Source organism: Hemiscyllium ocellatum, chromosome 19, assembly GCF_020745735.1.
Source record: "Hemiscyllium ocellatum isolate sHemOce1 chromosome 19, sHemOce1.pat.X.cur, whole genome shotgun sequence".
Classification (NCBI taxonomy): Eukaryota; Metazoa; Chordata; class Chondrichthyes; order Orectolobiformes; family Hemiscylliidae; genus Hemiscyllium; species Hemiscyllium ocellatum.
Window position 1 is genome coordinate 57,273,100 of NC_083419.1, and position 12,135 is coordinate 57,285,234.

Genomic DNA, 12,135 nt, shown 5'->3' on the forward strand with positions numbered 1-12,135 from the left:
ATATCAAACTATTGTTCTGCCATGGGACTGGAGGATGGATTATATGAATTGAGGCCTTCATTCACAGGTGTATTGAAGATTAAAGGATAATCTGATACAGGTGGTCTAAGCTTTAAAATAATTCAATAGAATCAATACAGTTGAAAAGTTTTTATTTTGTGGGAATCAAGAATGAGGGTTATAAAATTGGAGCTACTCCATTGTGATTGAGTATATTTTATGACAAAAGGTAGTAGAAATATGGAATTATCTCCCAAAAGTCGTTAAGGTGGCACTTATGGAAGCTAAGTCTTAAATTGGTAGTGAGTTAAGAAACAAATCTGAGTATTATGAAGAGATATTGAGCAAATAGTTAAGATATCCATACAATTAGGTAATAGCTGATCTGAAAGTGGCTTCAGTGACTGAATGGCACTTTTCTTTTCATTTGTTCTTGAGGGATTAGAGCAGTTAAATGGCACTTGTTTAACTTAACTATTTCTTTCAATTCCTGGTCTTATGAGCTTGATAGACTATTTCTTGAAGTCACACAACTGACCTTAAACATTCTTAGCTTATATAACTACAGACCTGCAAGCCTGAATTTGGTGCTGTGTAAGTTGTTGGTGATTCTGAAAAATAGGATCTTTATGCATCTGGAGAGGCAAGAAATGATCAGGGATAGACAGCATAATTTTGTTCAAGGGAAATTGTGTATCACAAAGTTGATTGAGTTTTTTGAGGAAGTAATCAAGAAGATTGATGAGGGCAGAGTGGTGGACTTTTTACTCAGACTTTAGTAAAGTCTTTGATAAAGTTCCACATGGTGGTCTATTCAGTGAAGTTTGATCATGTGGAATTCAGGGTGAGCTTGTCAATTGGATACAAACCTGGCTTAACAGCAGCTGATGTGGTGATGTCTTTGGATTGGAGGCATGTGACCAGTGATGTTCCACAAAGATTAGGGCTTGGTCCACTTTTCTTTGTCATTTCTATAAATAATTTGTAGGAAGCATTGTTAGTAAGTTTGCGGATGACACCAAAATTGGTGGTACAATGGACAATGAAAAAGACTATCTAAGATTGCAAAAATATCTGGATCAGTTGGGCCAATGGGCTGACAAGTGGCAGATGGAGTTTAATTTAGATAAATCTGAGGTATTGCATTTTGGTAAAACATACAAGGGCAGGACTTCTACAATTAAAAGTAGAACCTTGGCTATATCAGAGAGACCCCAAGGAATTCATTAATAACATTCTTTGAAGTTTGCATTACATAGAGACAGGGTGGTTAAGAAGGTGTTTAGCATACTTGCCTTCATTGCTCAGACTTTTGAGTGTAGGAATTGGGAAGTTGTGTTGAGGCTGTAGAGGATGTTGATGTATCTTCTAGCATAGTGCGTCTAGTTTTGGTCACCCTTTTGTAGGAAGGATATTATTAAACTGGAGATAATTCAGAAGAGATTTACCAGGATGTTGTCAGGAATAGAGGGTTTGAGTTATAAAGAGAGGCTGAATAGGCTGGAACTCATTTCTCTGGAGTATAGGAGGTTGAGGTTAATTCTGTGAATTAAAGTAGCGATCAAGCTTTTACCCCTAAGCAAAAATAAATCCTGATCTTCTAACTGAAAGCAAGCTAACGCTTTTCAGTGTTTCTCTGTCCACTCAAACTTCACCATGCAAATAAACCTTAGAGGCTTATAAAATCATGAGGGGTATAGATGAGGTAAATGACAGGTGTCTTTCCCCTAGGGTGAGGGATTTCAAGACAAGGGGGCATTTTTAAGGTGAGATGAGAAACATTTAAAGGAATGAAGGGCAATTTTTTTTTAAACATAGACGGTAGTTTGTGTGTGGAATGAACTTCCAGAGGAAGTAGTGGAGGCAGGTACATATACAATGTTTAAAAGACATTGGGATAAGGACATGACCAACAAAAGTTTGGAGGGATATACGCCATGCATATGTGGGACTGGTTTAGTTTGGGATTATGGTTGGCACGGACTGGTTAGACGGAAGGATCTGTTTCTGTGCTATAATCCCTCAGGGTTCTATCCAATGACTTCTGTTCTGGAGATTTCAACGAGAATCTTTTACAGTGAGTTGACCTATTTGCTAACATTTCTGAACTAATTGTTGGAGAAAGTGTATCATACATCAACTTCAATGAGGACTTCTGTGAATTGAAGAAGTGATCAAGCTTTTACCCATAAGCAAAAACAAACCTGATCTTCTAACTGAAAACAAGCTAATGCTCTTCAGTGTTACTCTATCCACTTTAAACCCACCATGCAAACAAATTCCCATTATTACCCCAGGAAGTGTCTCTCCAATACTGTTGGAAAAAATGGGTCCAGAAATACTGACAAGTTAATCATTCAAGCCTTTCTCTCACACAGACCAAAACCGTATCTCACTAGTTCAAGATCCAAACTTTAAAATGGATGATATATACCACATTCATATGTAATTGGGGTTTATGTAAATTTACTAGAATTTGACCAATGTTGTACTTAACTCTTAAACATTATTGACATGGCAAAACTAAGGAATTGTTAGATCCACAGTACCAAGGTTCTTCAGCTTGAGAAGCAAAATATCTCTAAAAGCTGAACTAAAAGTAATTTTCTGACTGTAATTCACAACATAGATGAGAATGATAGATAAAATAAGTCTTTTGAAGGATAAGCCTTATTATTTATCAATTATCTAAAGTAAAATACTGCTTCCACTGCATCTTTAACAGGTAACATTCAAGTCAATGCCATTTAAAGTCTCTACATTTAAATGCAAAAGTATGCCTTTCAGAACGTCTTGGAATCTTTTTCTGCTCTGTTCTCCATATTGGTCAGGATGTGTTACACTGGTGTTATGCTGAATACACTTGTACTACAAATGTGACAGTGGACTAGTTGGTTCATAAGCACTTTCAGAACAAACGCAGAACACTGCTCACTATGAAAAATGATAAGTTCAACCAGAGCAAAAAAAAAAGTACTATCCAGACAAAACAAAAGTTCTGGGATTAGTCATGTGAAATGTCAACCCAGTATCTGCACGTCTCCTTGATCACCTGGGAGTCTTCAGAACTGGAGCAAACATGAAAATAACCCTTTATAAATCTGATAAAACTCCTTCATTATGTTCCAGAATAATGAGTGGTGTTAAAAACAATGTTGGTCGGGGAATGAATATTGCTACAATACATGGTAAGTGAATTTATCCAGTTTGATGAATTTCTTCATTAGTTATTAAAATTACTTCATGCAGCATTTTTTTTCTGTTATATTAGTGAGTTGTTTTGCTTTCTGCAAATTTGTCTTTCTTAGCTGCTTTTTTTTGTTACATCTCAAATTTTGTGTATAACTAATCTGCATATAAACTGATTCATAATTATTGAATATTATTCACTACTGATTTACCAATTTTTAAAAGTTTGAAGGGAGAATGTTTAGCTGGAGACTGAGTATCAAAAAACAGATGTTTTACTTGTTAAGAAATGCCGAGCTGTTAAGTTAGGCTGATTTATTTATTAATATGGCTACTGTTAATTTTATGGCCAAGTATTGTTTCTGCATCTTTATTTTTTCTTTAAGCACTTTTTTTCTATATTGCTTCAGTATATAGCAATATACTGGTGGGTGGTGGCACAGTGGTTAGCACTGCTGCCTCACAGCGCTAGAGACCTGGGTTCAATTCCCGCCTCGGGCGACTGACTGTGTGGAGTTTGCACGTTCTCCCCGTGTCTGTGTGGGTTTTCTCCGGGTGCTCCGGTTTCCTCCCACAGTCCAAAGCTGTGCGGATCAGGTGAATTGGCCATGCTAAATTGTCCGTAGTGTTAGGTAAGGGGTAAATGTAGGGGTATGGGTGGGTTGCGCTTCGGCGGGTCGGTGTGGACTTGTTGGGCCGAAGGGCCTGTTTCCACACTGTAACTAATCTAATCTATATTCTGGTTGATACCTTTTTTGTGATGGTTTACAGGCAAACATGGCAATGTTTTGGACACTAAAGTTTTTGACCTGTGGAGTGGAGGTAACGCAGTTTACATTTTGCCTTTTTAAAAAGTTCTCTCTTAGCTTGTTGATGTATTCTCAACTCGAACTATTCCCGTGAAAATACCCAGTGTATGTAAACTAGACTGTTCAAAAAAGTACCAAGGATCCCTCATTAAAATGGCAAATAAAACTGAGCAACTGAAGTGGGCCACCTAACCCATTCAGTCTGATCCATCATTCAATGAGACAAAGACTGATATAATAATCCTCAAATCCACTTTACTGTCTTTACCCTATAACCAGTATATCCTCCTACTGATTAAAAGTGTGTCTGTCTCAGCCTTGAATATACTTAAAGACAGCCATAGTAATAAAGGTTGTGGAAACTCATTGGTTGGTTGTCCAGGTTTCAAGCAATTTCTATAAACCAGACTGCTAATTGTATAACAGGATGTGTTCTAATGTGAAGGCTTCTTTACTCTCACCCTGATGAGTTTTTGTATATTTTTTAATGCACGTCACACACATTTTAGCTTCAAAACATGACCTCATGTTATTGTTGCAATCTTGTGGGGGCCTATTAACGTTGAGGGAAGAAATCTGAACATCCTGCAGTTAGAGTCATAGAGTGTACAGCATGGAAACAGACTCTTCGGTCCACCTCTTCCATGCCAACCAGATATCCCAACCTCACTTAGTCCCACTTGCCAGCACTTGGCACATATCCCTCTAAACCTTTCCTATTCATTAACACATCCAGATGCCTTTTAGATGCTGTAATTGTACCAGTTTCCAGCACTTCCTCTGGCAGCTCATTCCATATACGCACCACCCTCTGTGTGAAAAATCTGCCCCTTACGTCCCTTTTTATATCTTGCCCTGTCACCCTAAACCTATGCCCTCTAGTTCTGGACATCCTCACCCCAGGGAAAAGACCTTGTCAATTTACCCTATCTATGCCCCTCATGATTTTATAAACCTCTGAGGTCTCCCCTCAGCTTCAGATGCTTCAGGGAAAACAACCCTACCTATTCAGGGATTCCCTATAGCTCAAACCCACCAACCCTGGTGACATCGTTGTACATCTTTTCTGAACCTTTCCAATACTCAGTGTGCTGACCAATAAAGGAAAGCATGCCAAAAGCTGCCTTCAGTATCCTATCTGCTTGTGACTCTACTTTCAAGGAGCTATGAACCTGCACTCCAAGGTCTTTGTTCAGCTACACTCCCTAGGAGCTTACCATTAAGTGTATAAGTCCTGCTGTAATTTGCTTTTCCAAAATGCAGCACCTCATTTATTTAAATTAAACTCCATCTGCTACTCCTCAGCCAATTGACCCATTTGATCAAGATCTGGTGTAATCTGAGGTAACCTTCCTTGCTATTCACTACACCTCCAATTTTGATGTCATCTACAAACTTACTAACTGTACCTCTTATGCTCACATCCAAATCATTTGTATAAATGATGAAAGGCACCAATCGTTGTGGCACACCACTGATCACAGGCCTCCAGTCTGAAAAGCAACCCTCAACCATCCTCTGTCTTCTATCTTCGAGCCAGTTCTGCATCCATATGGCTAGTTCTCCATGTATTCCATCTGATCTAACCTTGCTAATCAGTCTTTATGAGGAACCTTGTCAAACACCTTACTGAAGTGCACAAAGATCACATCCACTGCTCTGTCCTCATCAATCCTCTTCATTATTTCTTCAAAAAACTCAATTATGTTAGTGAGACATGATTTCCCATGTACAAAGCCATAGTCTCCTTTATTCTGAACTGGCTGAAAAAGAAGTTTCCTCTACTGGTCTTTTACATTGGCTTGGCTGAAATATTTATACAATGCAAGGAGGTTTGTAGTCCAATAGGTATTGAATTTGCTTTTGTCCTGAATTCCTAGTAATTCGTTGAAATTTCTAGAAGCAGACAGCTTCCTTATTCTTTATTTGACAGGCAATTTAAAATTTCTGCAGAGTCCATTTTAACAAAATTTAAGTAAGAGAATATAGTTTTTAAAAAAAAATACGCTCTTCCTTTGCTCTTGGCAAATTACCTGTTGAATTGCAGTTACTTGCTGTCTGTGTGCTTTGCCAATCTCTGGATGCTCCCTCTCTTTTACTACTACATGAATATGGTTTGCTTTAAATGCTGTACTTCAAATTATAGATAAATATTTGGATCCGTATGGGTAAATGTAGATACTGTGAATGCTGATCTACGTATCATTTTTTTTCTTCCCACAGATGTGAAACCTTTCATTGATTTCCTGAAGTCCTTGCAGGATGGAACAGTAGTGCTTATGGCTACCTATGATGATAGTGCAACCAAGTTAGTGATTACCTATTCCTTTATGAATTAAGGTGTTTGTCGGTTTAGTCAGTGGTTTAATTTAATGCTGACCTGCTGTGAGAAATATCTTGTCAACTCAACCATTTTTCAAGCATTCTCTCTCACTTTGTCTCTGTCTCTCTCTCTCTCACTTTGTGTCTCTCTCTCTCTCTCTCTCACTCACTCTGTGTGTGTCTCTCTCTCTCTCTGTCTCTCTGTCTCTCTCTCTCTCTCTGTCTCTCTGTCTCTCTCTCTCCCTCTCCCTCTCCCTCTCTCTGTCTCGCTCACTCCTATTACTTGGAACTATAGTTTCCATGAAAAAATATCTCCTTTTTTAAAATGCATCCACAATTTATATAATGTATGTTTAAATTTTGTAAATGGCCTTTGTGATATGAAGATTTACAAACTCTAAAAATCAAATGGATAAGTCAGTCTTAGATGGGGCATAAGTATATACATCAGGAATATTGTGGGTATTGTAAATCTGCACTTTATTGATGATGGAAGGGGTAAAGGAAGAAATTGCAATGGGAAATAAGTTTAAAGATTGCGTAGCAGTAGAGGTGTTTACTCTTGTTCAAGAAGTGATTTAAAAGAGGCGACTGCAAATGTTTTTCTCCTGGCCTATGTGTAATGATCTCGGTTGCAACAGTCCCACACTCGGAGCCTTGCCTGACATTTCTCCTGTGCTGTCCACCCAAACAATCATTTCTGACCATGTGTGAAAGGGAGAAACCCCTCCCCCATATGTTTAAATAATAGCCAAGACAAATTTGGCAATGGCCTAGTGGTATTATCACTGAACATTTAACCCAGAGACCAAATAATGTTCTCGGGACCTGGGTTCAAATCCTGCCACAACAGATGGTGGAATTTGAATTCAATAAATTCTGGAATCAAAAGCCTGTGATGACCAGGAATCCATTGTTGATTGTTGGAAAACCCCATCGGGTTCACTAATGTCCTTTTGGAGAAGGAAACTGCTGTCCTTACCTGGTCTGGCCTTCATGTGACTCCAGACCCACAGCAATGTGGTTGACTCTTAACTGCCTGCTGGGATTGGCAATAAACGCTGGTTATCCAGTGACGCCCTAATCCAGTGAATGAGTATATTAAACAAAAATTTGAAATTCATTTTCAGATAAAAGAGGCATAATTACAAGGATAATTTGGGGTGGCACAGTGGCTTAGTGGTTAGCACTGCTGTGTGTTAGCACTGCTGTGTCTCAGCACCAGGACCCAGGTTCTCCCCATGACTATCTATGCTTCCTCCCACAGTCCAAAGATGGACAGATTAGATGGATTGGCCATGCTACATTTCCCATAGTGTCCAGGGATGTGGAGGCTAGGTAGGTTAGCTATGGGGTATGCAGGGTTTCAAGGATTGGGGTAGGGGCAGGTATGGAAGGGTCGATGTGGACTGAATGGGCTGATGGCCTGCTTCCACTCTAGGGATTTTAGAATCCCAATATTAAGCAAAGCCACAAAACTTTAAAATTAATTCCACCGTTGTGGTTCTCTGTTTGGCATTTTGCCTACATTTTTTCTTTATATCAAGAGATAAGGGTTTCACTTTCTAAACAAATATTTATTGCCCATTCTCTTGCCCGTGAGATTTGAACGGTAGGACACCCGTTAGGAAAGGCATTTCTGGAATTTGACCTACTAACAGCGAAGTAATGATAATATGGTTTCAAGTCCAGATTGTGTGTGACTTGGAGTGGAGACTGCAGGTGGTGGAGGTGCTTCTATGCATCTGTTCCTCTTGTTTCTATGTGGTAAAGGTTTCATGTTCATTTATCAGGAGTTTTTTCCAAAGGAAAAAATGGTTCCTGTGTAGCTCCTAAATAGTACCTGTGCACCTTTTTCCATACGGACATAAAATTTTGCAGTTCAGTAGCAGTTTGTATTAAACATCACCCCAAATCTCCCAGTGTTAGGTGTTGATGCTGTACCTTGATGATTCAGCAGTATACGTTTTGCCCTTGGTTGGGGAGCAGGGAGAAAACATTCTTGTAATCACATTAACCTGCTTTTGAACTAAGCGTTTGTGCTCAGTAAACCTAACTTAACTCCGTCAAAAGCAAATTGTGTTCACTTGATTTTAAAGGAGTTTTTTTTTGCTGCAGACTTAACGATGAAGCACGGAAACTTGTCAGTGACTTGGGAAGTTCCTCCATCTCAAATGTTGCCTTCAGAGACAACTGGATTTTTGTTGGTGCAAAAGGGATTCAATCAAAGAGTCCTTTTGAGCAGGTAAAAGAAGTGCCTTTGCTTTCCTTTCTAAAAAAAAACTGACTACTTAAATTCTGTGCTGTTTCCCTTAATCTATAAGTTCAATGAGACATGTTATTTTGTTTAATAAGAGTAAAAAGTGAGGTCTGCATTCCTGATGAAGGGCTCTGGCCCGAAACGTCGAATTTCCTGTTCCTTGGATGCTGCCTGACCTGCTGTGCTTTAACCAGCAACACATTTTCAGCGATTTTGTTTAATAAGCTGAGTTTTCTCTGCAGTGGCAGTTTCTTGGTGGCTGCACTCAATCATGCTCCCTGTTGGTTTGTTGTGCTGTTGGAGAAATAAATTACAGACTGTATAGTTAGAATAAAGAAGAAAAAAAGTTTTGTTGGGAATTTTCTTCAATATTTATATCTGCACTTAGCAGAGTGTTATGTATGTACTTTTAATTGAACTCACATTCATGAAAAGAGTGCACAAGAGCAAGACCGGTTTACATGCGAGTACAATTTGGAATATTTTAAGGTAAGTTTTCCTTTATCGTATAAAGAGAGAGATTAAACACATTCCAACTTGAATCCCTCTCTGCTAAATAAAGGCTGTCAACAAAAAGATCAGTGCATATCTTTTCGGTGAACACTGAGCATGTTTGAACACTGTTTCAATTTTGAAACACAGTGAAATGTTAAACTCCAGAGTAGCATAGCCTTTGCTCACCTTTCATGCTGATCAGAAAGACAGCACATTAATATTTTGAGGTAAGTAGTTGATTGGGAATAAACCTCTGATCGCAAATGATGTTTCAGCTCAGCAGGTAAATGCCTGGTGAGGAAGTAAGCCACACAACAACATATGCTTCCTGGATTTAATCTCTGACCAGCACTACATTTGATACCTTCCACTGCTCCAACAATGTTTCTATGTTCCACCTTTGTTGACCTAGAAGTATTGCGTGCAATTGTGTGCCTGGTTACATTTCATCTATCCCCACTGAATCCCTATAAGTGTTCAGTAAGAGCTGTTAGGATCAGATTGATGACTTTGCTCTCACAAGTTAACTGACTGTTTGCACTTTACAGATTCACATGAAGAATGGCAACTTTTTTAAATTCACTCAAATCAAACCCGAATTCCATTTTGAAAAAGCAGATTAGCAGATATGCACGCGTGATAGTTTCAATCATTGGTTTGCATTCTGATTCTAATGTAGATCTTTTCCACTTACAGATCATAAAGAATAATAAAAATACAAATAAATATGAAGGCTGGCCCGAAGTTTTAGAAATGGAAGGATGTATTCCCCAGAAAAAAGACTAAAAGCCATCTACTCGACAGTGAAAATGTTATATTTTGAGTTTATGATTTTCTTTGTTTTGTGTTGTTTATTTCTCAAAGCCAATGTTATTCTAAAATTATGGATTTAATTGGAAACTTAGTATCTTGGCTCGGGAATGGGAGTTCAGCTATTTTTCTTAAAAATGCTTGGAGTTGGTCCAGTAAGGCTTTTGCTTAAATTTTGTTTAAAACAAAGAATCTGCTGAATCTTCTAGTATCTGAATTTGGCATCTATATTTGAATGAAGAATTTAATGTTCTTTCTTTGTAACAAATAGTGTTCAGCTGGTTTGTCACAAGTCTGCTCAAAGTTTTAAGATTGATTCACTCAGAAATTTGTTTCAGACAATTTACAATGATTGGGAGTAAAATTAATCAGAAATTAGCTGTCTATTATGTTTCCCAGAGGCTGAATTTCAGTCATTATTTCTGTTGCAGTTCACTAGTCTGCGAAAATACAATGCATCATGGCCAATGAACTATATTTCTTTGTACTTGAAATTGTTCTTGGAAAGTTAATGGGTTAAAGCCTAAGTTTTACAGCAGTATTAAGAAATGACTGTCATCAACCAATTAATAGAAATTATAATAACTTATTGTTACTAAAGTAGATGATCCCCTAATTCTTAATACTTGCAAAAGAACCCAGCGTACTCGCTTTAATTTTTAAAAAAATCTTTTCATTGTGATAAGTTCTGGTTACACTTTTCTAAATGAGTGAATTTAGGTTGTGATACATGAAAGGTCATGTTTGGGATTATTTATTTATTTGAATTTTTTTTGTATGTTTTTTAAATAACCTTGTGGGTATAGAAGCAATTTAGAAAAAGATACATTTTGATGCTGACCACCAAGACAGCAATTTTGTGTTGCTTTTACAATGAAGTACAGCCTTTATAGTTAGTACCTTGCCATGTTAAGCAAAGCTCATCAGTTTTAGTAGAGCGATTGTCAACATTTTCTGTGTTTAGAATTAACATTTGACATTCCTGGAGAACACTGGTCCAAATGTCTGCAAGAGATTTGTTATCTAACACGAGGGGGAATCAATTCATACAGGAAATGTCTTTTTAAAATACATCTGCAGCAACAGATAATATTAATAAGTTACCAAACAAAAAGTGCAAATATCTAATGACAGAAATCCAAAGGCCTCAGTGTTCCAATTTGAACCTTGGTGTGTAGTATAAATTGAAGTGTAAGAGAAGGCAGACTTAGCAGTAATCTTCTGTGGAAGAACTTTGTTCAGGACCAATTACCTTTCTTTTCCATTATGTGAATAATTGTCTAGACCATTTTAGAATTGGCTATTGAGAAAATTCTGTGCAGACAAATTACAACAAAGGCCACTATGCACTTTTGTAATGATGCTAACACAAGCTCTTCAATGTAAAGTGTGATTGCTTCTTTGCTTGATTCTGTTCACTTTAAAAAGTCTCCAGCCCCTGTGTACAAAATGTTAGGTTCGTCACTTTCTCGTGTGATTGCGAGCAAGCAACTGTTTAACTGTGAATATTGATGAAATATTTAGAAACCATCTCTCCATACAGAAGGCAAATGTAAATAGAGGTAAAACAAAATGTTTACTTGTGTTATCTGGAAGGGGCATGGAATTTTCCACTCATTTTCTAAGTCAGAAGTTTTCTGCATTGTAAAAGATTAGAAGTAGTGTGTACAATTTGGCCGCCTTTACATTGTAATGAGTTTTAAAAATGGAGCTCAAATGGAATTCAAATTAAGACTGTAATATAGAGAAAAATAAATAAATTTGAAATTTCTGTGTGCTTTACTATAACCTTTAGCATTCAAACATACGTGTCAGTGGCAAAGTCAGTCTATTTTCTCCTCCATGGACAGAACTTGTTGCTAAGTTCCTTACCTTTCAGATATACGTCAATTGCTTAACTGTAGGGGGCTTCATAAATAACACAAATTTGAGACAGGATTGAGGAAGAGGAATGCATAGCTAGGGTGATATCAATGGAGTGGGAAGGTGGGTGGCAAAGGTTCAAACCAAAGAAGTGAGGGGTATTTTGGGAGGGCAAAGAGGCGAGGGCAATGCACAGTGAATTTCATGTCAGCAGACAGGTACACAAGGTGATTTAAGCAATAAAATGGGGTATTTTGCTCAGAATATAAGAGCAGGGAGGCTAAATTAGAACTATATAAAGCACTAGATAGAGTATTGGGTACAGTTCTGATTACAGGAATGATATGAATTGATAAGGGGACTAGAAAAGAGACTTACAAAGATGTT

The 12,135-nt window shown here is 37.8% G+C and overlaps 1 protein-coding gene across 3 annotated transcripts in view; it reads left to right on the top strand.

Annotated features, from left to right (window-relative positions):
• Positions 1-11,656, top strand: part of LOC132824992 (protein FAM3C-like) — a 52,090-nt gene extending 40,434 nt beyond the window's left edge. For all 3 annotated transcript variants that reach the window (XM_060839946.1, XM_060839947.1, XM_060839949.1), the window contains 5 exons: positions 3,130-3,188; positions 3,961-4,011; positions 6,222-6,306; positions 8,439-8,565; positions 9,772-11,656. In XM_060839946.1, the coding sequence (XP_060695929.1) occupies positions 3,130-3,188; positions 3,961-4,011; positions 6,222-6,306; positions 8,439-8,565; positions 9,772-9,861 (412 nt within the window). In that variant the 3' untranslated portion in view covers positions 9,862-11,656. The remainder of the gene's footprint in view (positions 1-3,129; positions 3,189-3,960; positions 4,012-6,221; positions 6,307-8,438; positions 8,566-9,771) is intronic.
• The last annotated feature ends 479 nt before the right edge of the window (positions 11,657-12,135 follow it).